This window comes from Meleagris gallopavo, chromosome 17, assembly GCF_905368555.1.
Source record: "Meleagris gallopavo chromosome 17, MGAL_WU_HG_1.1, whole genome shotgun sequence".
Taxonomy (NCBI): domain Eukaryota; kingdom Metazoa; phylum Chordata; class Aves; order Galliformes; family Phasianidae; genus Meleagris; species Meleagris gallopavo.
Genome location: NC_139420.1, coordinates 7,087,509 through 7,115,467, shown reverse-complemented (window position 1 = coordinate 7,115,467; position 27,959 = coordinate 7,087,509). Strand labels below are relative to the sequence as shown.

The window sequence follows — 27,959 nt, the reverse complement described above, 5'->3', positions numbered from 1 at the left end:
AGGGTGCAGAGCTCCTCAGCTGGGAGGGGCAAACCTGAGGAGATGCCTCACAAATCATAGAATAGCTTTCATTGGAGGGGACCTTAAAGCCCACCCAGTTCCAACCCCCTGCCATGGGTTGGTTGCCCCCCAACACATCAGGCTTCCCAGGGCCCTATCCGTGGCTTGGGAAGTATGTCATGTGTTAAGTAGGCCAGGTTCCATGTTTGGTTAAGAACTTATTTACAGAAAACATGGCTGTTGATTAAGTTTCTAATTAGGAATTATAACCAGGAATTTTTAATTTTTATGGTGACTATTATCAATCATAGCATGGTACATGGTACCTCTCCAAAGGAACGCTGTGAGCCTGCTTTTGGGCACCAGATGTCCTGTTCAACTAGGGGAAACAACCTTCCCTGATCAGAATGTTAACTTGCTGAAGATTTTTAATTAACTGCTGAAGGCTCTGAATTTACTGCCAAGTATCCTCAACGTCATGGTCACCCAGTCGTCCCACCACGTCCTTCACGTGGTCCATTCATGGTTACCCAATAATCCCTTCATACTGACTTCACTGCCAGTCAGTTGTCCACCCCGTGATCCCTTCACGTGTGATTCCTTGTTCACACCGCAGTTCCTTCATAGTCACCCAATGGTCACAACACGGTTTTCCCAGAGTCATCAAGTGGTCACTACATGGCCTCAGAATGATTGCCCCATAGTCATTTCTTCAATGCCTATTACTCACTACATTCCCCCGTTTTACCCCTGTGGTATCTCCATGATCACCTCATGGTCACACCACGTTCTGCCCATGATCCTTTCATGGTCATTCCGTGTTCTCACTTTGGTCCCTTCACAGTTGCCTCATAGTTTCCAAATGTTCCACCCTGTGATCCCCTTATGGTCACCTCACTGTCAACCCATTTCCCCTCTCTGATCTTCTCAAGGTCAACACATGAGCACTCCGTGGCCACACCCTCTCCTCCCCACAATCCCTCCATGGTCATTCAAATGTCCCTCCATGTTCCCACAATGGTTACCCAAAGGTCACCCTGTGGCCTCACAAGTGCCCACAAGGACACTGCTGGGGTGAGAAGGAGGAAGGGCCTGCAGACCCTGTGTTCCTGCAGCACTCCTCCATCACAGCCCCAAAGCGCTGTCCCTTTCACTGCAGCAGCTCACAGGCACTGCATCTGCCCAAGGCAGCCCCATGCGCCCACGCTCACCTCTTTGTACCTCTCCATCTCCGAGACAAAGGTTCTCTCATAGAAGAGCCCCTGCAGCCGCTCATGCACGTAGTTGTGGCACAGCTCCTCAAACGTGGCTGCCCGCTGCCCACCCTGGTGCCGCGGGTTGTGGAAGCCAGGGGTGTCCACCACCGCAATGGAGGCGATGGAGAAGTGCTGGGATGAGAAGGACCTGGGGATGGGCACACAGCGTGGGGTGACACCGACCCTCTGCTAGCTTCCAGCCTCTCCCTGCCTGTGTCCCTTCGTGGCACCCTGGATGTTTAGAGCCATCACCATCACTACCAGCACACGGACTGCACAGCAGCATGCCATTTCTCTCTTGCTACCATTGCAATGCTTTGATAGGTGGTGATGGGTCGGCGTGGGGAATAAAGTCAAGCAAAGCAACACTAGCTTTAAAGGGAATAGGGTACAGCATGATTTAGCGCTGCTATTCGAGAGAATCTTCTGCAAGGTCTTAGAGTACCATCACTGATTTCACTTTGGAATGCGGTTGCTAGGAATTAAAATGAAAATATTCAACCACAGGTAAAAATAGACCCGCTGGAACAACACAGAGTATTTCTGAGCACTGGGTTTCATGTGGGTGCTGACTTGTACAAATTGGACTGCACATCTGAATTGAGAAAAGTGAATTGTTTGGGGTCTGATCCTCACCCCAGTGTCAAGCATTCCATTTAAATGATTGGGTCATTTCAGTACAAGGGATGCCCCTCCCTCCCAGCTTTCCAGATGGAGGTGAGCAGAGGAGGGATGCTTTGCAACATTTTGTTCCCCCTTGCAACCACACAGCAGCTGCATGGCTCCCTGTGGGTTCCCTGCACACCGCTAACCCCAGCTCCAGCCCATGATATCTCACCCATCACCAAGCTCAGCAGGAGGCAGTGCTGGCCCCATACCTGTTGATCATGGAGACGAGCGCAGCAAAGAGCTCTTCGTAGAGACCTGAAGCCATTCCCTCCACACACTCTACACCCGTCATCTTCTGCCCTGCAGAGAGAGGAGCAAAGTCACTGCTCCCTGCCTGTGCACAGCCACCTTTGTGCCTGCAGCCCCTCCAGTGCCCCATCCTTTGTGCACGTGCTCCAAGTTAGGCTATGGGGCACAGCAGAAGCCCACCCTGCTGCCCCCATGGCATTTCTTTCTTTTTTCCCTCCCCATTTCTAGGGAGAGCCCCATCACTGATCTTCCAGAGGCATCACCCGCATTCCTTCATCCCCAGGTGTCCTTTCCAGGTGGTAATCAGGGCTCTATCGCACTCCCACATGAAAATAGAAATATCCCATATGGAAATAGGAACTCTATGAGGAAAGGGAGAAGGGAGTGCCAGGTACCTGAGGGTCCCTCCTCTTCGGAGGGCCTCGCGCCGCCCCGTGCTGCCGCCTGCGCCAGGATCTGCTTCAGGTGGTGCTTGAAGACGGCGGTGCTGAGCTCCTCCAGCTCACAGCCCAGCACCTCGGCAGCGTGCGTCGCCCACTCAAAGTACATGAACTGCTTGCGGCCCACTGCAAGGGGAGGCAAGGCATCAAACACACACAGAGACAGCACATGGGATGGAGGCGGGCGGCGGTCCTGCAGCAAGGATTCCATCAAGGGCATCCTGCGCAGCACCGCAGCCCCCAGCACCTGCTCTGCAGTAGGAGCATGAAGAGCATTGCTGTGCTTGGAGGGGTTTTGCAGCCGATGCTCTCGGGTGCTGCAGCCCCACGTGCTCTGCAAGCCGGCGGAGCGCTGCTTTCCAATTCCTTTCATTGCCGTGCTGCTCAGCTTTATGCCCTTCTTTATAGGCTGCTGCTTTAATTTTCAATTACGGTGGATGTGGTCGGGAGCTTCCCTCACTCCCTGCCTCTGTAACATCTCCAAGAGATCCGAAAAGATTTTCCTCTCTTCCCTGGATCGATTTGGCCCATTTGGGTCATCACTTGGCATAATTTTTGTTGGGAATGAGACATCTCACATCACAGTGAGTTCCCCACTGCTCCAACCAGGGAGGGCTGGGCAGCTCAGGGCAAGTGGCAGCTGGGCTGAATGCCTTGCAACCAGCAAACACGGGCAGCAAGCAGCCCAGCGGGCGTGCTGATGGGATTACCAACTGAAGGGGAGAAGAGGATCCTCCCGGCTGGATGGGGGTAATCTATTTGTCCTGTTCTAAATCCTGCAGTCTGTTCTCCGCTGACCCACTGGCTGATGTATGACATGTTGAAGCCTATATATAACAAAGGGGAGAGCTGTGTAATAGCATGATTAAAGAAATCTGCCACTCTGGCTGCGTTTCCCCAGCTGTTTGTAATAAAGATGTCAGAGCACTGAACAGATAGCACCATAACTCGGGGGGCACAGAGACAGCCTGCTCGGAACAGGAAAGACAAAAAAAAAAAAAAAAAAAAAAGGAGAATATCCTGAAAACATTCCCCACGTGCTTCTCCCTGCAGCAGGAAACCCGAGTGCTGAAGAGCAGAAGGCTTTAACAGAGAGAAAAATGGGCAGGATGCAGAGGCCAGCCCTAATGCAATCTTTTCCAGGGATCATTGTGATGAACGACAGCAGGCAGCAGAGCAGCGCTTCCCTTCCCGGCAGGACAAAGCAGCAGAGCTGGTGTAACAAAACCAGGCGTCCCTGCTCTGCCCTCAGCCACCAGGACAGGGGATCCAGAGCACTGTGCAGAGCCCTGGGTCCTGCTCCACAAGACAGACCCCACATTGCACAGATACCCTGCACTGTGCTTCTAATGCAACACCTATCTGCATCCTGAAGGAAACCAAAACCCCAAGGAAGAGCAGAACCCTGGCGATGCCAGCCTCTCCCTGGAGAACTGCAGCTCCATCCAAAGCAGCAGTGGAGAGGGAGCTGAGTGCCGACCCCCGGCTGTGCCCGAGCCCTCCTTCTCGGTTAGAGGGCTAATGAAGAAATGAAAATACGCCGTGTTCCGCGGTGCACAAAGGGGACTGAAAGCTCTTTTAGGTGAATGGGTACCTAAGGTGCCCTGCCGGCCTCTGGATGTCGGCTTGTTTCTCGTAAAAAGAGCCGCTTTGACGCATTTCAAAAGCAAAGGGGAATTGCTGACACCTTAGCTTTGAAATTCAGCCTTTTCTTCTCGGTGTTTTTCTCGCCACAAATGCATTTTCCGCTCCCAGCCAGAGGGAGATGGTGCTGTTCCCTCCTGCTTCATTCCTGGACAAGCGCCTTTGTGACAAGACGACGGCAATCAGCAGAGGGAGCAAAGCGCAGGAGAGGGGCTCGGAATGCGCCGTGGGAGGAGGGGCTGCCCTCGGTGAGAGGATGCTGAGCGCAGATCTTCAAAGGGCATGAGAGGGAAGGGAAGAGATGGCGATCAGGAGACAGGTTTAACCACATTAAAAGAGTCATCGCCCCCGCCGAGACTTTTGCTCCATCCGGCTTTGATCCATTTTTTATCCGTATTTCCTTTCATTTCTCCCCTTTGGTTGACACACGATGGGGGAATCGATAGCGAAGCGAGTGCTGCTGAGACATGCTCTGATTGCTAATCCCATACGCGGCTCCGGAGCCCCAGCCCAACTCTTCACATTCCTCTTCACACCACAAGAACTGCTCCAAGGCTTTGTGAATGCAGCCCTCGCCTGACTCCCGAGTGACATACAGGCAGTCCCAACGTAAGTCAGAGCAAATCGGCTCAGGTAATTATAAGAATGGATTGAAAATGCTAACAAAGCATTCAGCCCCAGCTGATGGCATGGCACCAGGAAGGAGACACATCTCCAAATCCTGCTGTCCTGGAAGCTCTTAAGGCAGAAGGGCTTTGGTTTTACCAAAAGCTTCTTTGTCACACTCTACCATATAAAAGGGGAGAAGGGAGATGGGGAGACAGAACACCAGAGGGAAGGGGAAGGAGAATGCTCTCTAAGTGACGACAGCATTTATCCTTTTAAAATAATTAATAGATGATTAATGGCATAAATTACCACGAGATGTGTTATGACACGTTGTGGAGACGTTTATGGATGTCTGTGCTGAGTTTATAGCAGCCTTTACGCAGCCCTCATAAATTGAAGGGTGTAAATCAGTGGGGCTCTCTCCCAGACGGGTTAGCACACCGCTTAGCATAATTTATAAGGGATATGGCAATCTCTGTATGCTTGTATTAACAAAGCCTTCATAACTACAGTTCTCATCTGGAACCATTCTCGTGTAGCTCAGGCACTGTATGAGGCACTCAAGTGATGACACCACGATTGGTGCCAGGAGGTCCCATGGCAGCTCACCTCCGGAGAGCAGCACCCAGCCCTGCCCACTGCACTGCCTGTGGGTATGGGGGAAGGAGGGTACAGCCCTTACCTCGGCAGGCCCCCGCGGCTCCCAGGTGGTGGATGCCAGCCAGCACTCTCCACACGGCCACCTGCTCCTCTGCTGTGATGCCCAGCACGCCCATGGCTGCTTGCAGCTTTGCAAATGCTGCGCTCGCCTTCTGCTTCTCCTCGGGCTGCAGGAAGAGAGGGGGGATATGTGGGGCACCCAAAAGGATGGGGATGTACAGCTGGCCAGGCAGGAGGGGACAATGCGGGGACACAGAAAGGGACATGGAACAACGGGAGCATCTCTGCATGGAGAGCCTGGTGCTTCTGACACTGAATATCGCAACTGCTCCCTGAGCTCAAATCTGTGGCACCAGTGGGGCTCGAGGCCTCGCCGTGCCCTCAGCAACGCAGCAGCCGATTTGTGCGGCTCCAGACTGGCACTGGAGCTCCTTAATGAAGATTGAATATTGAATTCACCCACTGGTGATGTAACTGCAAATTGCTGCGATTCATCCCGGCACTTGGGCTCATTGGCGATCTGCCTAACCTTTGTGAAGGGCTCAGACTAATAAGGAGCTGCTGCTGGATATCAAATGCGGTGCTTTTAGCCTCTAAAATAGCATTCTGCAGTCTCCAAAGGAAACACTCAGCCCCCAGAGCCACTGTCATGGTGCAATATCAGGGCTGAACCACAGGTAGGAGAGGCACAGGGCTCCATCAGTGCTCCTTACCTTTGAGAAGGGCTTGATCCCAAAGGCGTTGCTCTCAGCCACCTGGTGCAAGTGCAACGTGGTCCTACAAGGAGTTTGGGAAGGCAAAATCTGAGCCCAGCTCCATGCCATGCAGACCACGCCACTTCCCAACTTCCCCATGCAGAGCTCCACAATGAGGAAGGCATCTGGGAGGTCCTGCACAGCCCCTATTGGCCCCGCAGCAGCACGCTGCTCACCTCTGTGCCACATCCAGGCCCGCCAGCATCATAGGAAAGATGTTAAAGTTGCTCTCCCCAGGGGGCTGCTGGGCGACACGGCTCCTCTCCAGCAGCATGGTCTGCAGAGAGCAGAGGTGGGCATCAGTGGCGGTCCCCATTCCCCAGCACACAGAGCATGGTGTAGGCACACAGGGAGCAGACGACAGCACCCACAGGTGGGGAGATACCACTAGGAGCTGGGGAGGGACTGGGATTTCCTTGCAGGGCCATGGATGGCGTTGGTCCCAGGGACCCTGAGCTCAGTAGGTAGCAGTGTCCTTGGGGTACCTGGAGGTGAGCGGCAGCGATGCGCCCAGAAGCACTGAAGTCCAGAGAGAGGATCATGGAGAAGCGTGTGGAGCTGCTGTTCTGCTCAGTGCTCACTGCCCCAAAGGCTCCCAGCACCGTGAACATTGCCTGGATCTTCTCCACTGCAAAACCAACGTGGGCAACCCCTGAGCAGTACATTGGGAAGCCTCGCTCCTGCCCTCACCTCCGCTCTCCATGCAACAGCTCCAAACCCAGACCTGCCTTCGTGCTGCTGATTGCTCAACAGCCTACCTGAGCCCCAACTCTTACCTGAGAGCCAACTCATACCTGAGACTCGGCCATCTATGCTGCCCGCAGTGCCCACCAGGTGCTCCAGGGCCAACTGGCAGCTCGTGGTCTTCCCTGCACCGCTGCGCCCCATGGGCACGATGGCCTGGTCCCGCCTCTGGGCCAGCAGGGTCCTGTAGGCTCTCTGTGCCACCGAGCAGATATGTGGTGCTGTGCTGTCTCGCCTCCCCTTGGACACCTGTGGGCCAGGGGGGAGTTCCAAAGAGTGATCAGAAGGGTTCTCATGGAAAGAGACTGGAAATGTTTCACAGTGTGGGAACGCTGCAGAAAACCCCTGAGAATGCTAGCGCACCTCAGGCACTGTTCCCCAACCTGCTCCTGCCCCAGACCCAACATCCCCAAGGCGGGTACAGCAATACAGTGATTCTCTCCCAGAAATTGGGAAAACTATTTGACTGGGAGCAGTGCCCAGCTGCGAGCATCACCATTCCTGAGCATCACCCAACAGCACTCCCAGCCCGAGCATCCTCCTGCATCCCTGATCCCAAGCATCAACCAACAGCACCGCCAGCCCCGAGCATCACGCAGAGCATCCCCAGCCCCGAGCATCACGCAGAGCATCCCCAGCCCCGAGCATCACGCAGAGCATCCCCAGCCCCGAGCATCACGCAGAGCATCCCCGGCCCCGAGCATCACGCAGAGCATCCCCGGCCGCGCACTGCGGCGGTCCCACGGTGCCACCTGCCGGCCCGCAGTTCCCAGCTCCTCCGCAATGTCCCGGTGTGAACTCGGTGGTTCGGTGTCCGCCTCCCAGCACGGACTCCTCGCCCCGGGGTACCACGAAGAGTCCCACGCCCAACCCCTCACCTTCCCCGCATGGTTGCCGGCGTCGGGGCCGGGCCGGATGGCCACCAGGCTGGGCCCGGCGTAGGTGTAGGGGAGGTGGGAGTGGTAGCGATGCTGCAGTGTGTTCAGGGCGCTGCACTCATTGAGGTTGAGGAGCGTGGCCAGGTCCTCAGCCAGGTCCAGGTGGGGAGGGTTGGTCTGTAGGAGGCAACGGGTGCTGTCAGAGAGCAGCCGTGGGGCAGAGCACAGTGCCATCACCCTCTCTCTGCCAGCACCACAGCCACCCTGGGCCGTGTCCCACCAAATACACCCCAAATACACGCTGGAACCCAGTGTGGCTCACCCGCTGCACGCTGTCCTCATCCACCTCGGTGATGCTGCCGTCTGCATCCCGGCGCACCCGCACTCTGCCCGCTGGCAGCTCCGGTGTCCCCACGTCGGGTTTCAGCTGCGTGGCTGCAACGCAGCACCATGAGCCACCGACACAGTGCCATGCCATGGCCACACCAAAGGCCCCTCCGGCCCTCAGCGTTGTGAGTTGAGGGCTTACCGAGCACGAAGCCATCCTGCTGCATGAGCCACACTTTGTCCGCTTCGTACCACACGTCCTTGGGAGCCTGCAGGAGGAGAGAGCAGCACTGCAGGGAGCTAGAGCAGGGCTAGAGCATCCCGGCCACAAGGACTGCCTGCAGCCACAGCCACAAGGGCAGGAGAGCTGCATGACACCAGGACAGCACTGTGCTCAGGGTGACAGCTGCAAGCATTACCTGCTCCTGGTCTGCGCTCTCTCCTGTCTCCTCTTTACTCTCCACACGTGCTGCTTTGCTCTCTGCCAGTGCCTCTTCACCTCCTTGTGGTGCTTCTTTGCTTTCTTGGGGCTCTCCCTTTGCCTTCCCCACTCCCTTTGCCACACCGTCAGGCTTTTCTTGGGTGCCTCCTGCTTCCCTCTTGGCGCTCTCTGACTTTTTTGTGCTTTTTGCAGGCTCTTTCATTTCCTTCGGTTCCTTCTTCCTACCTCCAACATCTTTCTTCATCTTCTCCAGCTCCTTCTTGCCCAGTCCCAGCTCCCTCTTGGGGCTTGCTGTGCTGGAGGACTGTTGGCCACTCAGGGCTGCTCCCTTCTCCTTCTTGGTGCCCTCAGGACCCTTCCCCTTGGGCACGTCCCCCTCCTTCACTTTGCCACAGTGCTGGGGGCCCTTGCTGATCGCTGGGGCTGCAGATGGGGGGCTCCCCCCGGGGCATGCAGCCTTGGGGCTCTTCTCCTCTCCTCCTTTTTTCTTCTCAGGACTCTGTGGCTTTACTGCCTGAGGACCCTCTGGCCAAGGGCTCTGTGCCACCGTGGGAGCTTTGCTGGGATCGGAGCTAGGTGCAGCCGTCCCGGGGGGCGGTGCTGTGTGTGTTGGTGTCCCCTTGCCCCCCTGTCCACCTGCCTGCAGCCCGTTCTGCAAGGACTTCCCCACACTGCCCACGGTTCCTTTGGCAGCTGGGGAATCCCTGCTCTGGGCTGGACTGTCCTCCACCACAGGCTGCCAAGAGAAGGAGAATGCTCTGACCCGAGGCCAAGGTGGGACACGCAGTGCCCCAGCCAGCCCTGGCCGCCTGCAGCGCGGTGCGATGGCTGCTCACCTCCTCCTTCCCACTGGCCTTGGCCGCCTTCTTCAGCCTCGCCTCCTTGGACTCCTTCTCAGTCTCACGGACGAGCTGCTTGATGAACCCACCAGGAATGACAGAGAGGAGTAGTGGGGGCGCGGATGGCGGCGGGCCCCGGTCCTCCTCCCGGATCTGTTCGCAGAAGCAGAAGTTGGGTTATGGGAATGCACAGCCCAGCGCAGCGCAGCAGCACTGCAGGGATGTTGGCAGCACGGCTGTGCGCAACAGCTGAGCCAAGCTTTGTTTTTTGGGCATCACTTAGCATGCGGGGAGGCCATGGGCAACAGGTTGGCACCGGGCGAGGGGCTTTGCAGAGCAGCAGGACAAGCGGCAAGAAGAACAGCCCCACGTGCTGCTGAGGGCATGGCTGCTCCAGCACTGCGGGGCATGGAGCTGTTTGCAGCGTGCAGAGCCCTGTGCTGCCCCAGCCCTGTGCAGCACCCGAGATGCAACCCTGCAGGGAGACCCGAACAACAGGCATTGCTCAGAGCAGTAAATTCAGGCTGCAAAGTGATGCCCATTTGGAAGGCCTGGAGACAAGGCAAGCACGGGGACGTGCAGCACGGGGACATGGGGACATGAGGACCAACACTTCCCTTCTGCTCCCAGAGCGCGAGGCGCGAGGAGATGGCCATGATGGAACCGGGATGGAGCTTTACTGAGAGCAGAGGGTGAGGGGGAGAGAGAGGAGAGAGTTAGCGAGAAGCAGCCGCCACCGGGGGCCCTACAGGAACCCTACAGGAACCCCACAGCCCAGCTGGCACCGGGGCAGGAGCTGCCACGGAGGGGTCGTGTCGTTTTACAGCATCGGAGGGCACGGCCACGTGCAGCCCCGGCGGCAGCGTCACAGCGGTGTCGGTGGCACCGGGCGCAACCGTGACTGGCCCCGCTTGGGGCTGAACCCAGCCTCACCTGTTGGGATCATTCACGCACCGTGCAGACCGCAGCCCTGGGGCCCTATCGCCTTGTACAGTAAAGGGCAGGAGTGCGGGAGCCCAGCGGAGGAATGCCATTTGCCTTCTTGGGCAATGGCCCCGGGCGCCACGTGCCCTGGCTGCCGCCTGCCCCAGAGACCATGGGGAACCAGAACTGACCCCACACCAGCTCGGAGCTTGGCCCCGCAGGGCAGCCCCACAGAGAGAGAGCCCCCAGCCCGCCCCATGCCCACAGCCAAGGTGGACCCATGGGGAATCCACAGCACAGAGCAGAGCACAAAGAAGGGTCGGGATCACCCTCAGCACCTCAGCCACCCAAGATGGGAGCAGGACAGAGCCCCACTTGGGCCACAGCTGTGTGGCTCCAGTCCCCACACTGGGGCTGCCAAGAGGGGGTCCTGTCCCACTGCCCCCTCGGAGGGCCCAGCAGGAGCCCCTTCCCCATTTCCCCACAGCCTCCAGCCCGGAGCGCTGCTGGAAGCCACCCCTGGAGCGGCGCTGCCGCTATCGCTCTTCATTCCCACCTAAAAATAGCCGAGGGGCCCAGCCCGGGCTGCAGCACAGCCCAAAGGTTCCGATGGACCCCCGGCCCAACCCCGTGCCCCCAAAGACCCCCACGGATCACCCGTACCTGCGTTCGGTGCCGGGGGGCAGCGGGCCCACGCCGGGACCCCAGCGAGCCGAGAGCGCAGGAGGCAGCGGCGGCGCGGTGTGGGGCTGCCTGCGCCTCCCCCTCCGCCCCCACTGCGGTGGCAGCTGAGGTGACACATGGCCCTGCTAAAAATACCCTGCGGGGCTGCACCGAGCCCTGCTGCTCCCCAGCCTGCAGCCCCACAGCCCGCCACCCACCGCAGTGCCCCAGGCATCCCCACATCTCAGTGCCCAGCACCGTGCCCGGTGGCACAGAGAGCCCCGGCACCCAACAAGAGCTGAAACTGACCCTGTGATCCCGTCTGCTGGGGGTGCTTCCAGATCCCATTGGTTTCCCAACACCGCTGGCTGGGGGAGAAGCGCAGTGAGCTGCGGGACAGGAAAGGACCACGCTGCACACGCACTCCGATGACGTTTGTTTTTTATTGGGGTTCTCGTTGTATGAGAGCAGTTGACCAACACACAGAAGCAGCTTAGCTGTCCCCAAATGATCCTTTAATAAAAATACTGGCGGGATGGACCGAGTGCGGCGTGTCACGGAGCACACGGCCGGGGGGGAACCTCCTCTGCACAATAAATATGAAAGAGCCAAGTACATAAAACAAATCGTGATCCTCATAGTTACAATATCTAAAGTTATTTACAGATACTGGCTTTTCCCACCATTAAATTACACATTGAAAACGGGTTCTCTTCAATGGGTTTCTTTAGTAGCTATCGCTGTGCATCTGCTCCTTTATTGGAAGGACTGATTTTAGGCACTGGAACAGCGCCGATGGAAACACCTCTCAAGAGGGACACACTCACTTTATTCTGTTTTTCAGACTCGCTGCCCTCTCACTTGTGCTCCCAGCTCCCTCCCCCTCCAACAGCCGCCTGTTGCAGTGGGGAGCTGACAGCTGCAGCCCCACGGCACCCGGCTCCAGCACGTGCCCAGCTCCCCACGCTGGGCTCTGATGCACCAGCACAGCTCCTGGCTCCATGCCGCAGCAGGCAACGGGTCCGCAGGGCCCGACCCTGCCCACCAAAACGACACATCGCCCCCAGGATGGCATTTTTAACCCCAAACAGCTGCACAACCACAGGGTGGAAATCTAAAGCGCGTACTGTAACACCTCAACGTCTTCCTCCAACTGTGGAGCCCACGATGGGAACCGGGCTTATTTTTGGTTGGTGAGCTATCTGATGCTATTTCTGTACCTCGCCGGGGCAGGACGGCTCTGCTACAGACAGAAATGCAGCTCTCAGCCCGTCCCAAAGCACTGCTCCCAGCACACAGCCCTGCCCATCCCAGCCAACAGCACTCAGAGGATCTGCTCCAACACCGACCCAGCACAGCACAAACGGCTCTGAGCTGATGCTCACCTCCCCTTCCCCAGTACCCTACATCTCTCCGGGCTCCCTCATTAAACCTTGCAATTAAAAAGCCTTTTAACCCGAGCAGCCTCTTCCCTGCCCCGCTCTGGGGCCATCAGTTATGGTTCAACCCAGCAGAGACTAACAGAGGGATAAAAAGGGGGAATTACAGCTACTGGCCAGACCGAGGGGTGGTTGGAAAGGATATCTGAGATGTTCTGCAGTCGTTGCACTCAGAGACGGTCCTGACAACGTCATGCAGGGTGGTGGCACTGAAAGTGGTCGGACTTGGATGTGAAAAACAGAATAAAGCTGACAGCTCCTGCCTGAAAGGGCCCTGCTGCTCTGCAGCCAGCCGTGCACACGGAGCAGTGCTGTGGAATGTCAGAAGTTGGAGGAACACGTATTTAATAAATAATATAAAATGCTTTCTTTCTTTTTTTTTTTTTTTTTTGTTAAAATAGAATTCTTGGTTTTATACCGACAGAGCATAGCGACCTTTACATAAACAAAATAAAGCTGAGTCTGTGGTGATTCGTTTAACACAAAATAAAAATACAATTTAACAACAGTATTCGATCCACACGATATGTACACCACGGATAGAAATCAACAGGAAACAAAAGTAGATTATCTCGAAATTCCTCAGATGTTTGGATATACATATGTTCTCTGTATATTTTAGATATTTTCCTTATTTATTTCTTTTCTTTTTTTTTTTTTTACAATATTAAAATTAATACTATGCTTTTTCAAAATACGTTTTTCAGGTTTCCCGTTTGCAGAACAGGAATCTCCTTCCTTACATTAATAGACACGACGACAACTATTTACTTCCCACTGTACACTGCACAACAGCCCCTCCTCCACCCACACTTGGTGACGTGGGGAAGTCCCTTTAGCAGTCCCATGCATATGCAAAATAACCACTCCGTTAGAAGAGAACTGCCCAACTTATGCCAGCAGCACTGGGACACACCAACAGTCTGCCATCAAAGCCCCTGAGTCCGAACCTGCAGCAAGCACACATCCAAATCCTGCAGCCACCTCACAGCCCAATGCCTCCTGCTATCAGCTCACACCATCAGACCCAGAGAACGACAGACAAGCCCTGCAATGCTGGAGGCATGTGGGTACGTCAGCGAGCGCCTGCCGTGGTTTATCTAGCATCTCTCAGTGCTGCAATGTAAGCAGCTATTCCCTGCGTGCCTAAGTCCTCAGTCTGGATCATTTTTTAAAGGGACTGTCAGACTAATTGTTAAAAAAAATCTGTGCTTAATCATTCACCTCGCTCTGTTGATGCCCGAAGCTCTGGTTTCTTTTATCTTTACTTCCCTGAACTTGAAAAAAGAAAACAAAACGAGCCGCACCGTGGTCACCACGCATACAAAGCAGCACTGCTCCTCACGTCCTCAGTGACCAACGCCATGCTCTGTGCAAACACCCACAGACATCAGTGCAAAGCACTCCTGCTGACAGCTGTGGTGTCAGTGGGTGCCAAAGCCGTGCTGGGGCAGTGCTCCCCTGCTGGCACAGCTCTGCTGCACTGCGCCCGGAGTTGTGGGAAGTGACCAAAGGAGCTGAATGGGACCCGTGATGATCAAAGGCAATACGAATGAGTTATGTGAAAGCTGAGGGTAGAGTTGATCATATTTGGAGTTTTCTTTCCAACCCAAAAAGAAACATGCATGGCACTGGGGGAAGAACGTCGTGATACCCAGTGTGCAGTTAGTGCCAGCATGATGGGAATTCTCTATCCCAACCACTGGTAAATACCAGCATTGCTCCTTCCCGAGGATGCTGAGATGTTAAGCATCTCTTACCAGCAAGCCTGGTGCATTCTGTACTCCTTTTACAGAGCAACTCAAAAAATAAATGGGAAAAGACACGCACCAAGATGCCGCCTGGCTCTCAGGGATCCCTTCCCAAAGGCATCACTCCTTCCATGGGACACGGCAGCAGTGAGGGGCTCCCTCCCATGCAAGGGCACAGGAGCTTCCCTTACAGAGGCATTTCCCACCACCTGCAGGTACTGTGAGAGCTGTGCCTCCGTAACGGGGCAGAAAATGATTTCTATTGCAAGAAAAGGAAAAAAAAGCTCAAATTCAGCCCCGACACCACACCGAGCAGGGAGAGGCGGACACCACAGGCTTCGAGTTGCCTAACAATTAGAGATCATATCTTCATTTTGTCAAGTTAAGAGTTTCCACATGACACGACCGATGTCTCAAGCAGCACTCGGGCCGATCTGCCATATGATCAGCTCATTTGCTACGTTCCATCCTCAGCTTTCCCAGACCGCTTTCAACGTGGACGTTTTGATTTCTCTAGGAAAGAAAAGTAAAAATCCAGTTGCCATCCGAGCCGTGTGACGCACACACGGACCTCCTGAGCTCGGCTGCGGGGAGCACCTGGGCTAGCTATGCTACAAGCACACACCTGCCATGTGTGCTGTACAACAGAGAAGGATCCACACGTCCCATAAGTGAAGAGCCATCCGGAATACGTACCGAGGTCCCCAGGCCTTTTCACCCAGTACATGCACTAGAATGCATTGGATTTGAATAATTTCTTTTTTTTTTTTTTTTTTTCTTTTTTAATTTTTAAAAAGTGCAGTTGACCTGAAATGGAAAAGAACTGTCTTTATGTTGGCTGTAAACTTGTCAAAAGGAATCTGCTCTTTAAAAACTGTGCTAAAACAGTCAATTTATACAACAGAGCACTAGATGAAGCTACCATAAATTCCTCTTCACCAATTATTACTCTATTGTGTCAGTTATAGTACTGCATATACGTAGAAGAAGCAAAATGGTGGTAGCTACTATTTAGTGAGTACAACAAACCAAGTGAATAATCTGAGTTCAATGTTTCCATGAAGTAGCAATAACATTTAAACCACAGGACAGTTAGAATTCAGTACTTTGAAGTGCATAAGAGTCACACTGTTGATCATCAGCAGTATGGAGAAAGGTTATTATAGAGTCAGCAGTAACGGCTGGGAAGGACACGGCAACACGACAGATTAAAGGTGATCCAACAGGGCAAGTCTGCAGCTCCTTCCAAAGTTGAGGGGTTCGGTATTACACACACGTGTAACCCTAGCTAGCAGTAACCATTGCAGTTTCCAGGCTTGGTGTGCACCAAACGAGGGTATTGCAGGGACAACAGCTTCCTTCCATCAGTAGTTCCAGCGTAACGGACCATTCCGGGCACCGCCGGGGTGCAGGAACGCATGGGAGCAAAATGCAGCCTCTACGTTTGAGGGTTTCCACCTCTGCTAGGAGCATCAATTCACTTGCCATTGTTCCAGACTTCACCACCTCCAGAGTCAGAGTTCTGACATTACCCCATGCTGTAAACATCTAATTCTTCCTCTTCTGAGCACATCCCACTTCCAGGGCTGCACAAAGTAATTCATAAGGATTCTGTGAAACTCAACATGTTCACGCAGTGCTTTCCCTAAGCGAGATTTGTTCTCTCCCCCTCCTACAGACCATTGCTATTCCTGTGGCTGAGTGGTGGCTTGGAGAGCTCTACGACTGTGGAGCGAGATTTATTGAGAAACTTGGGCGCCCGGCGCAGCAACCTCTGAGCCTCAGTGAAAGCTTCTGTCAGCTCTTTCTTCCACTGAACAAATTCTGGGTCGCTCTGAAAGAGATACAGAACTCGTTTGGCACTTGGTAGTAAACCTGCCAACACCGTCTTCTCTTTTAGGTAGCACTTAGAGCAGCTTACTCCAATTTTCTGAAGCAATGAGTAACTCTGGGTATTGGAAACATGCAGCCCTTTGCTCCTCCATCGCCCCAGATGGGTTGAGAAGTTCTGCAGCTTTTACTTACTTACGAAACTCAGCTCTTTCTGGCCCAAATGCCACTGAAATCCATTGATGCAGGCTAATACAGCTGCAGGTTTCCTACTTTCCAACCTAGAACTTGCTACTTCGTTTAGGATGAGGTTTGCTACATAAACTACACTTAAGCAAAGGACAAAGGGGAGGACCTGGAAAAATGTTCAGTCATTCTATCCCATGTAAGCCATCTGATTAACAGCTACCGAAAAACGTGAGACTCACCTCACACTGCAGGACAAACTGCTTTCCTCCTTTAATTCTCAGCAGGATGCACTTCTTATCCTTAATTTGCGTTTCTTCAACAGACACTATTTGTTCCATTGTCAGTAGGTTTTGCTGTAGTGTTTGCAAAAATAAAGCAGAGAGATTATTTGAAGAAAACCACTGCCCATCAAATAAAGCCAATGGTAAATTTTTCCAGACTATATCCATGAATGAAGTTATGAACACTAACAGCCATTTACTAACATAATAGCATCATCATAGCAAACATCCTCTACTTCTGAAGGCTGAGTCATGAATTAAAAATAGGTTATAAGGTAAGAGAAAGATTTAGCAAGGGGGTTTGGTTGCTTAAATAGAGACAACAAAATTCGAGCTCAAAAAGCCAGTAATGACAGCACGAAATAAGAATCTACAAATAGGCGGGTCTACGAACAAAATATTCACTGTTTTCTCTCCAGAGAGTTGCATATAATTGTATATATTTTTCCAAGTATTACTGCTGTTTAAAAGAAAAGAAAAAAGGCAACCTTATTGACTACATCAAAAACCTGAGAGGGAATACTGAAGCACCACTTATACCTAGAAAGAAGCAAACACAGGGCAGTTTGCAGCAAAGCTCTCCCCATAGATGAGAACATCCCCAAACTCTAACCCCCTACTTGACTACACGTACAGATGGTCTGCCCACCACATGGTCACAGCTGGACTAAGCTAAAGTTACTATAGCATTTTCTTTGAAATAAAATGCTATAGCAGTTATGGCCTTACCAGTCTATGTTTTTTTGTATAAATAGTCCAGAGGACCTAAATGAAAAACAACACCATGAACTACCAAATCCCTTAAAACATCACGAAACAAAGCAAACAGGGCTCTCAACTCAACCTGATGTTTCCTCAATGCAGCGCAGCTGCCTGCTGACTAAACTGAGACTCAAGGGAAGTTATCCTGAGCTGAAATCCGTTCAGACAAAACTCTCCTTCCAGGGATGCAGGTGTGAGTGTGAGATCTCCATCTGCCCCACGTGCCTCCATACCCCGGGAGCTGCTGCCCCCCAAATTGCCCCCACTCACCCTTGACTCTCCTTCTCCTCGCCATTCAAGTCGGTTTGGGAAGAGGTAAAAGTAACGCCGCTGCCACTGAGTCAAGAATGGGTTCCCCAGCTTCAGCATGTACCCGTGCATAATGCAATCCTTCCCAAGGGCGTAATCTATCGAAAGAGGAAACGTCAGGAGGCGAAACAAAGTCACCCTACACACGTGCTGTGCTGATAAAAGCCCCGAGCGGGGTGAGTCAATGTGCTATCCACATGCATGGAGCCAATTCTGACTTAATTACGTAAGCTGATGAGATTGCAGTGGGGTAACTAAGAACTGAATCTGGTCCTTAAAAAGCTCTCTGACTTTATTATTAAAAGATTTACACGTTGCCACCCACAGCTCGGAGCCTCATGGTGCACTTCCCTCTTGCTGGGAGGACCTCCTGCTTTATTCCCCCACTTCTCTGCCATGAAATCAACCCCTTTCTGAGCAAGCACCACAAGCCAAAATGATGAAAAGCTGCAGAGGATCATTTATAAAAGATATTAAGAAAGGCTTTCCAAAACATTATGTCATCATACAGCACTTCAAAACATGAAGGAATGTCTGAAGAATATGATACTGACTACATGAATACTAACAATGGTTGGTGAGTGACAGTAATATAGGAGTCTGTTGTGTCGAACTCAAACACATGAATTACTATCTAGCAGTAAAAGATGGAGAGAAGTGTATTTGATAGATTACCTTCCTCGTGGCCAAGCTGCTTATTTTTAGCCCTTTTTCTGGCCTCAATTTTATCCGTGTCTGCATTTACTGCATCATAAACAGTTTCTGCTACTTCTTGCTGCCAACGCTCCGATATTACCAGTGGGAAGTTCTTATATAACTCCTGGTCACTATCGAGCAACTTGCAAGAGAAAAACGACACAAAAGAAATCAACATTTCAGTCAGTTCTACCATTCTTATCCCCAGCAGTTCAGAGCTTTCAGGTGTTTTGACCCCTGACCTCCCAGCACGAACAGCTGCCATCAAGAGAAAGCATGGATACTAACTTGATTTTAATTTATATAGTGAGAATAGGCCACCTGCTCCAAATTCGCTTGGTTTGCTATCACTAAAAGCCCTACTCACCTGCCCCATTATATTTACATTCTATGTGCATGGCATATATTTACATTTAATCACCACGTAAACGCAAATGGTGGATTCTTCAATTGCTGTTAATGAAAAGCCTCACTGCATTAAAATCTTTCTCCACACACACACGAAAAAATCCCAGTAGAAGGAATGACAGCATTCCAGAGTTGCAGGAAACTTCCCAGAGCTCTGCATTTCTCTTGAAACACGTAAAATCATTTCCGTGCCAATTCCTGCAATCGCAGCAGGTGACACTGACGGGCAGGATCTGTTTTTAGGCAGTGAGCAGCTCATGTGGCTTTTTTGCTTATCAGGTTTGTTTCTCCCCTGACTCACTTTTGCAATAATAAGAACAACGTTTGGGCTGCTGGGGAACACGTGGCAAAGCCCATCAGGGACAGCCCCAAGGGAGCTATGGGAGGAGAGGGCACAGCACGCAGGTCAGGACCGCCAGCAGCTTTTGCTGCAGGTTTTTCCCTTTGGTGTTATTTCCATTAGATTTTGAATAGTATCGGAAGCTGACAGTTACTTTTATCTCTTCTACCACTTTCCTAAAGCTTAAAACTATCACATATCCTTGTAAAACTGATTGATTCCCAAAAGCTGTCAGCCCGTTTGGACTACCTGCCTCGTCACAGGAAAGCAGACCTGAGCCAAGCTGCACTTACAACACAAGGACTTGGTAAATTAAAACGAAAACCCACAGCCAACCAAGCCCATGCTACCACTTGATAAGAGCATGGATTACCTTTACAAACTTGAAGAAGGTCCCCAGCACATTGAGAAGCGTGCACACATAAGAGGGTAGGAGAACAAAGTGCCATTCTTTACCTATCCATTAAAGTTGAATACCTTAATGCCTTTAGTGTCCTCTTCATCAAACGACCCAATATCAAAAGCATCTGCTGCATTTACTTCTCCTCGGGGAGGAATCAATGGGGGAGGATACTAGAAGAAAAAGCAGCATAATGTCAGACCAATTAATTGATGTTATTTAAATGCATGCACTTGTGCAAGCAGGTACCTGTTCTGGGGACAGGAATACTGAGTGTTCTATCCACTGACTGTTCAGGCATATTGCATGTTGACTGCTTTAACAAATAAGTTACAGTTTCTCAACCCTTTACCTTTTGTAAATATACTTGCTGCCAATCAATCCCTTTGAAGAAAGGATGTTCTTTTACTTCCTGTGCACTGCAAAATAAAAATAACTCCAGTCAATAAAATGAAGGGGCTTTACAAATCAAAAGGATTTGAGAAATCCAAAGCCTTCAAAGGTCAAGCACTTCTACCAGTTGAAATAATCAGCAAAATGCTTTCTCTTTCAAATAAGAAAAAAAGTGTTCCTACACAAACAACAGAACTTTGATGGGGAAACATTGGCAACAGTGCTGTAGCTCTGGCAAACCATCAACCTGGTTCTTCTATAGTATTCCATGATTCTGAACAACAAACAGTTCTCTTCCACTGTCAGATCCCATACGTTACTTCTAAGTAACAACTCACTCCACTCCACTGAGTATTATACTAAGTTTATGGCAAAGCAAGCAGCTGCTTTCACAGGCCAACGTAAGTATGACTGCAGAGAAGTTGGGGGGAGGGAAAAAAGTCTTTAATGACGGAAATTACCCAAAACCAAACTGACCAAACCAAAGGAAACTGAAATGGTACAAGAACTCCACACTTACCTTCTCCCTTGGCATCCAAGCCTCTTGCTAACGTCCCGCTGCAGGAGCCCTTCCAAAAGGGATTTTAGTTCAGGAGAAAAGGAATCTGGTAACTCCACATTCTAAGACACAGAAAGACACATTTGGTTACAGGAGTGCTGCGCTCTGCTTGCTCCACACAGGAGAGCAGCTTGCTTTGTCAGTGTTTGTAAACAGCTCTTCCGTGTGTAAACACAGCTTTCTCAGAAAGGAGGCTGTACAGCTCCTCTTTTAGAGGAAATGGGTGTTTAGAAAACAAGAGGAATGTGACTGCATCCGTCCCCAGGACCCTTACCACGGTGAGCGTCATCCGGTCGATCTCGTGCTTATCTTTGGTTTTGTGCTGTCTGAAAGGACTGTGACTGTAGGAATAAGAAAACGCACTAATGAATGCAAAGCCATAACATATCAGCTTATTTCAGCTGTGGCAACCCCAGGAAAGAGTGTAGCATCCTTTTTAGTCCCATTCTTCCACCTCATCAATCCTGGCCTGCAGAACAATAAAACAAACCATTTCAAAGATGCTGTTTCAAACCCTTTCTTTCCAATCACATCCGTGCTTCCCAAAACAAAGAACTGCTCCATCTAACGAGAGCAAAGCTATTGCCACAGCACTATCCAAACACACTGATCTGCACGACCTACAGAACTCACCGCTGATCTACTCGGGAAAAAATGAAGCAAGATCTTAAAGTAGACAAAACAGAAGATAATCACCATAACAGTAGTGACTGGGAAGGTATTTGATGGCATGTGGTAAATTACCAGCTTTATCCATTTCCTGCTTTCGCATTCTGGTTTTGAATTTGCCTTTTTTCCTTTTAGAACTCTGACTACTACAGATTTACCATGCAGTACTTAAACAGCAACATGAAAGAAAGCAGAACATTCTCAGACTGAGATTTCTTCATTGGATTTAGGATGTATATTCCTGATTCCCTAGCTGTCTCCAAAACGGTGTGGGAATGCTGTTTTGCAAAATTAAAATGTTATTTACCCATCAATACCTCAGTTAACTGTCACAAAGCTCTGTGCTGCAGCATGGCAAACTGGTTCAGCTGGGCACCAGCTACTCAAGCATTACCTCTCGTTTCTGATGAGTGACCTGAAGGACACAGCACACCTCGGTTTTGTTTCTAGCCGTGACAGGTAACAAGGCATGAGACAATGACTAACAGATAGCCCCGTTTGCTTGGATGAGGTTCGGAGCAGATCAGGGAAACAAATGGATGAACACTGTGGATTTGTGGGCAGGATTTTCTGCCAGATTAAACTTCTTAAACCCCCAAGAAACAGTATCACATGCTCAAGCCTTGTTTTGGGATGTGAGTTGCTTAATTGGCTTCAGAACAGATTAAGAAGGATAGATGCAGCACGTAACACTCTGGCTTCTGGCTGACCACCTCCAGGAGCAATCACAGCACTGAGCTCCCCCCACCCCGCCAGCCCAGTGCCTGTGGTCAGAGGGAATGCTGGTTCTGGTGCTGGTTCTCTCATCAACCACCTCGAGTTACATGCAAGAGGAACCACACCAGGGCCAGCGGATGTCCTGAGCCCTCAAAAGGGAAGCTGAGATACAACTTATCTAGAAACAACAGGAGGAAGGACTGAGCATCGTAGGTGAATGATATTCACCTTAAAAGAAGATCTTCGGCATACAGTGAACACCCTAATTTGACAAAGCTGTTGGTACATTTAAGCAATGAGTAACTTATCATCCAAAATACTATGGCCAACAGTTGAGTAAACGGTCTATCAGTAGAGATCAAAAAAGCAGATGGGAGCTCCCACCTTTCTCACTGCCCCAAACCTGTATCTACTACAGGAAACAGGGCTGGAGTTTTGCTTGGTTCAGAAGCAAAAAAAAGCCAATTTTAATCTCAGGTGCAGATGTGTTCTCATTTGCAAGGATGGCAAGTTGGTTTGGGAACAGGTAAAAGTAATGCTGTTGCCACTGGATCAAGAATGGGTTCCCCAGCCTCAGCATAATGCAAGTTATTTTAGCTAAGAGACGTTAGTAATATAAAGAACAGGCAAAAAGGCCCATGCTAAAAGAAATAAGCATATGTGACTTGAAACGTCGCTCACCCTCTCAGAAGTTTGAAAAGCATGCAGCCTAATGAGAACCAGTCCGCACTGCTGTCATACGCCGTTCCCTTCTGCAGCACCTCTGGAGCCATGTATCCATGGGTACCTCTGCGGAGCAGAAGGAAACAAAATGCTGATTGCAACCAAGTCAGCAAAAAGGCTGTCTTTTTCAGTAGGATGGCCTAATTTTAAATGTGTTTTCATTTATTTATTTGTTTGTTTTACTTTGGCTGTACATTCTTACTCATGCTCTCACCCTGTGCCAACAGGAAAATAAGAGCTTTTTCAAGAATCTACCGAGCTGCACATCTTTTGAGATATGACAGGATGAAGTTTTCCTTTTTTGCATAATTTCTGAGACTAAACTGGGGCAAATGAGGACCTACAAACAAAATCCTCCAGGTAATCCAAGGCAACACAAGAAATTCAGGCCCCAGTTACAGCCTGATGCCAAGGAGCAGAAACACCGCCTGCCTTCAGTTCTAACAAAAACCCAGAAACAGAAAGGCACAACAAACCCTGTTTTTCCATCAGCTTCGGAATATTTAATTATCCACGCAGGACAATTAAAACAATCCGGTACTTCAACTCAGTCAGTTTCTATCTTCTCTGAACAATGAATCATCTTGAAATGATGTGTCATCTTCCAGCCATGCCTACACATCAGCTGCTACAACTGTGCAGAAGAAGAGCCTGAAAGCCCCATTAAGAGTCCCCACCTCAGCTGTGGCATGGAGCCCGTGCCACGCAAGTGATATTTTTTCCTTTTAGGCAACATTAAATACTGAAGACACACAAAGAGTTTCTTTAGCAATGACTGTGCAGAAGAGCTCCCATATGTAATACTTACACACTTGCGTGTGGCTTCTTTTTGGAGAAATCACAGGCCAGCCCCAGATCTGATATCCTTACATGCCCGTGTTCATCCAGCAAGATATTTGCAGGCTGGAAACGCATGACACTGAAAGGTTACTGCTTGGTATTTCTCAGCTGACCGAATTACAAAGTGAATGCAACTGACACTTCCCAGACAAAACCCACATCCCAACAGAGCACTACCATCACCTTCACTGGGACGTTACAAAGTGCTGCAGCATGACAGAAGAGAATAAAACAGACAAGGCTCCCGTCACACACGCTCCTCTATCAGGACTCTCAGACACTGAGTACACTCCCTGAATTAATAGCATCATTAAGACGTGAGATGAATAACACTGCACGGGATTCATTCTGGCACCAAGGAAGCATCCCCAAGGCCTGCTAAGCAGGATGAGAGCACAGTTTGCTGAAGCATTATCAGAAAAGTTAGCCAGCCATAAACAATTTATATTCTTCTCAAGAAGAGATCTCAGATAAGATCCTTCACGTAACTTCTCAGCACTGTTTGCTGCTGTGTAGCAACCCCTGTGTGAGTGCAGTCCCTGTGTTAACCATTACCTTTAGGTCTCGGTATACAACGAAGCGATTGTGCATGTGTTCTAAGCCCAGGATGATTTCAGTAGCATAAAACCTCATTTCTTTTTCAGAAAACACTCCGTGCTGGGAGAGGTGGTAGTGCAAATCTCCTCCTAGAAGTGGGAGAATTGAGAGCTGTAAAACCTTGTCTCGCTGGCAGACTGCGATATGGGGGGCACTCAGTGGATTCTGACACCCCGAGGAACACAAAGGGACCAGACCCCAAAATACCCGAGAAAGTCAGTAAATAAATTGGATTCATCTGAAGCTCCATTTCAGAAGTACTCGCAGTGCATTCACATTTGCTTTCAGTGATTAATCCAGCAACTGAGTCTTAGTGCAAGGGATTACCAGAGCCAGAGAAATGCAGTTGTATACATGGGTTTCTGGTGAACTGAACTAATTAGCCTATGCACATTCATACTGGGATGTCTTCACACCTTCCTCATCAAGGAACAGCCACAATTCAACGTCGCTGGGTGAGCTATTCCACACCACCAATAAACCCACCTTCCGAGAAAACTCTTTCTGAACACACTACAGATTTAAATCACCTTCAGTTTGACACATTGCTATGATTTTCATGAGAATCCTCACAGAAAACACAAAACCAGTCTGTATTCCTTGCAGGACCTGAGCTCTGCTCACTTTCCAGCCTTTCAGCCTACCAGTTTCCCTGATATCTGTTTAAATCTGTTAATGTTATAGAGCAAAGGAGATTTTTCAACCCGCATTCTGCATTTCCTGGTCTAGGTCTGCTGACCCCTCCTGCTCACAGGCTGATGCTTTGCAGCTCAGTGTGTTTTCCCCTCATTCTCCTCGTGATCTCAGCCACTCCTCCTGCCAACATTTCTGTAATACCATCACCATCTCCATTTAGCCTCGCTTACCATTCATCAGGTCCAGAATGAAGCAAAGTTTGTCAGGGGTATGGAAGGCATAGGTCATACACACTATGAAAGGGCAGTCCTAGAAGGAAAGGAGCAAAGGGTTCACATCAGATGATGAACACATTACTACTCACAGAAACCAAAAGTAAATGTGATGCTCTCCTCTGATATTTGCCGACAGTCATAATGATTTTCTAAAGTAATTTGTTTACTAATCTGGGTACTGTAATGCTTTGCTCACAGTTTAGAGATCTTAAGATTTTGCTCTCTCATTTCAATATGGAAGTTAAAAAACTGCGAGGAGCCAAAGAATGACAAAATGCAGCTGGCATCACCATCTCCCAAACACTTCCAGCTACGGAAGGCAGAGGTATTCCAGAAGCATTTACCCCAGTTTGTGCTCAATTAACATGAAATACACATTGAAGTAAAGGGAAGGTAATGCTGCTCCCATGAAGTTAAAGGCTGCACACCATTTCCCATTCCCATGATTTCAAGGAGAACTCCCAGCAGTCAGAATCCCAAAGGAAAGAGACCTGCGTCCTCACCCATGCACCAGGTGCAGCCTGCACAGCACTGAGCCCTGACACCACTGAGCCTTCAGCTCCCGGCAGCGTTTGCAGCAGATGAGTAAAAGGAGCAGAAATACACTAGGAAGGAAATCACAACTCCTGTCTCGTATGTAATGCAGGGGAAGCAAGAACAGCAAGCTCAGCACCACGCACAGCCCTGCAGTCAGGTCCACAGGGTATGGGTTCAGCCAGGTGCAGGGAGGGACTGCATTCCCACTTCCCGATGCTTTCTAGCCCCACTTCCCATTGATGTTTAACACGTGCAGCTATAAGCAGTATAGCTGGATAAGCATCTTATTGTCAATCACCTGTACAAATGCACACACACTGAAGAAACAGGGTAGGAAGCTGAAACCCTCCCCTCTTCATTAGGGCAATGGTGCAAGCAGCTCGTTTATAGGATGGCTGTTACTTTGTTGGCATTCTCTAAGGCCATACAAAGCCAGAGCTGTTCAGCATCCTATAACAAACCCTACAGAGGACTGTGCTCTTCAAACACATGGACTGGGCCATAAATCCAACATCTGAAGGCCCAAAGCCCAGATGCTGGCAGGAAGACACACCACAGCACCATGCAGGAAGCACCAGCATGCCCTAATGTAACTTGGACAAGATGCTAATGACTGCAGCACTGATAGTGAAAGCTCTAGGAATCTCCCACAAAAGCTTGGTGCTTCCCAGTTCAGCAGCAGCACTACGTAATGGCCTTGGGCTGCAAGGCAATGTGGCAGCTAATAGAAGACACTACCTCTTCTAAGCACCATATTCCCCCAAACTGCACCTACAAACGAACTTTTGGAACAAAAGCTTGAGTTTTCTGAACCAATGAGATCATTCAAACACGCACCCAAACAGAGTAAGGTCTTGCAGCAATCAAACCATCCAAGAGGATTTAGTGGCAACATCTAAATGCCATAACACACACCAAGGGTGTTTCTATCCCAGCAGACAACACGCCCAGATTTTAATTGAATACATTAAATCTGCAAGTGTAGATGCAGTGCATCACTCATTGTGGTGTAAGCATTCCTCGTCTAACGGCTCCCCTCTCACTGTTTAACAGAGAGAAAAATTGGCACAAGTGCCATTTCATACACTCCTCACACAAAAGGAACTGCCCATGGTTTGGTGGAAACCCCCACAGGGGTCCCAATAAGCTTTGGGACAGACTCCATTTCCATTTTGAGCATAACCAAGGCTCCTAAAGCCCTCAGTACACACAACCCCAAGGAAGAACACTCCTGCTCCGCTCGGTTCACCAGGCAGCTCCTGGGCCCTGCAAAGCACAAAGCTGTCCCGATGCACTGAACTGGGGAGCTCGCTATTCAAGAAGTAACTGTCAGTGCCAAAATCTGAGGTGGGCTCACTAAAATGATTACGCAGACATCTGTGTAATCTGCACAGCTGTTGTTATGTGTTCTGCAGACATCTGGATTCCCCATTACATGACTAATTGTGCCAAGACGAAGCACAGAGCTGCCACGGGGAAGGCAGGCGCCATCAAACCCAGCAGCCTGCAGCCAGACACAGAATGAATCACCTCATTCTGCCATTTTCAAAGCTATTTCATTCTGCATATTCAAACTGCTCCAGCATTTCCTGCATTAGCAGGTGTAGCTAACCTGAATGGATGGCATTTTGTTTGAAGCCTCTCTTTTCAAGCTCTTGCAGAATGCAGAAGTCCCACTAATGAGCCCTAACAGAACAACAAATGGTTCATCTTGCCCTGCTGCTGCTATGTGACTAGCGAGGCATCACATCAGCCAACGAGCTCCAGCACCAGCAGCCTCTTCTGTTTGAAGCTTCAGACACAAAAATTCACATTCAGTACCAGACCAAAAGAGTCACAAACTGAGGTCAGTAAGACAGTGATTACTAATTTGCCTGGGTTTCTTATCTAGCCTCCACTGCAGAATTCCACCTTCTTGGACTCCTGACACCTCTGTACAAGCTGCAATTCATCCCTGGATTCATCACCTGACAGCAGAAGGGCTCTGGCTTGGCCGGCCAGTCCTGGAGCACTTACCCAACTGCATGAATTCAGGCTGCCTGGGGGGTACACCCACCTGGAGGCCCCTGAGGCTGGCAAAGGACAGCAAGGACACTGGCTTGCATTAAACAATGCTGAGTGCACCAAGTGAAATTTAAAAAAAAAAAAAAAAAAAAAAAAAAAAAAGGATCAGCATTTGCTAATCCTTCTGGATAACGCAGAGCCCAAATCAGGATTTACATAATCTCCACAAAATACACATCTCATCTCAGAGCATTTCCTCCGTGCTGTCTTGCGAGCTCCAGCAGCAGTCTTGCACTGCAGGCACCACGAGGTTTGCACACCTCCTGTCCTGCAAGTCCACAACAGAATCACACGCAGTTCCACCTCGTTCCTTCCTTCAACCAGGCTGCAAAAAGGGGCTGTATTTACACTGAACTGAGAACCAAACGCTGAATTCATACACAACCGTTATGAGGAAAATTAACCTTTTTAAAAACATCACACGTAACCATGGTGATACAAGCTG

At 50.4% G+C, this 27,959-nt stretch overlaps 2 protein-coding genes across 5 annotated transcripts in view; both read right to left on the bottom strand.

Moving 5' to 3' along the window:
* Nucleotides 1-11,238, bottom strand: part of MYO18B (myosin XVIIIB) — a 44,878-nt gene extending 33,640 nt beyond the window's left edge. For all 4 annotated transcript variants that reach the window (XM_085238651.1, XM_085238655.1, XM_085238652.1 and 1 more), the window contains exons 1-15: nucleotides 11,100-11,238; nucleotides 10,132-10,191; nucleotides 9,510-9,667; nucleotides 8,651-9,409; nucleotides 8,434-8,500; nucleotides 8,227-8,339; nucleotides 7,905-8,081; nucleotides 7,077-7,275; nucleotides 6,768-6,910; nucleotides 6,459-6,559; nucleotides 6,241-6,304; nucleotides 5,550-5,694; nucleotides 2,570-2,740; nucleotides 2,135-2,225; nucleotides 1,212-1,404 (exon numbers count right to left, since the gene is read on the bottom strand). In XM_085238651.1, coding sequence (XP_085094777.1) covers nucleotides 1,212-1,404; nucleotides 2,135-2,225; nucleotides 2,570-2,740; nucleotides 5,550-5,694; nucleotides 6,241-6,304; nucleotides 6,459-6,559; nucleotides 6,768-6,910; nucleotides 7,077-7,275; nucleotides 7,905-8,081; nucleotides 8,227-8,339; nucleotides 8,434-8,500; nucleotides 8,651-9,409; nucleotides 9,510-9,667; nucleotides 10,132-10,191; nucleotides 11,100-11,238 — 2,580 coding nt within the window. The remainder of the gene's footprint in view (nucleotides 1-1,211; nucleotides 1,405-2,134; nucleotides 2,226-2,569; nucleotides 2,741-5,549; nucleotides 5,695-6,240; nucleotides 6,305-6,458; nucleotides 6,560-6,767; nucleotides 6,911-7,076; nucleotides 7,276-7,904; nucleotides 8,082-8,226; nucleotides 8,340-8,433; nucleotides 8,501-8,650; nucleotides 9,410-9,509; nucleotides 9,668-10,131; nucleotides 10,192-11,099) is intronic.
* A 285-nt stretch (nucleotides 11,239-11,523) lies between these two features.
* GRK3 (G protein-coupled receptor kinase 3) overlaps nucleotides 11,524-27,959 on the bottom strand; it is a 46,483-nt gene continuing 30,047 nt past the window's right edge. The window contains exons 10-21 of the mRNA XM_085238660.1: nucleotides 24,869-24,947; nucleotides 23,961-24,091; nucleotides 23,374-23,468; nucleotides 22,524-22,631; nucleotides 20,731-20,797; nucleotides 20,418-20,518; nucleotides 19,857-19,923; nucleotides 19,582-19,677; nucleotides 18,336-18,498; nucleotides 17,622-17,758; nucleotides 16,548-16,661; nucleotides 11,524-16,123 (exon numbers count right to left, since the gene is read on the bottom strand). Coding sequence (XP_085094786.1) covers nucleotides 15,962-16,123; nucleotides 16,548-16,661; nucleotides 17,622-17,758; nucleotides 18,336-18,498; nucleotides 19,582-19,677; nucleotides 19,857-19,923; nucleotides 20,418-20,518; nucleotides 20,731-20,797; nucleotides 22,524-22,631; nucleotides 23,374-23,468; nucleotides 23,961-24,091; nucleotides 24,869-24,947 — 1,320 coding nt within the window. The 3' untranslated portion in view covers nucleotides 11,524-15,961. The remainder of the gene's footprint in view (nucleotides 16,124-16,547; nucleotides 16,662-17,621; nucleotides 17,759-18,335; nucleotides 18,499-19,581; nucleotides 19,678-19,856; nucleotides 19,924-20,417; nucleotides 20,519-20,730; nucleotides 20,798-22,523; nucleotides 22,632-23,373; nucleotides 23,469-23,960; nucleotides 24,092-24,868; nucleotides 24,948-27,959) is intronic.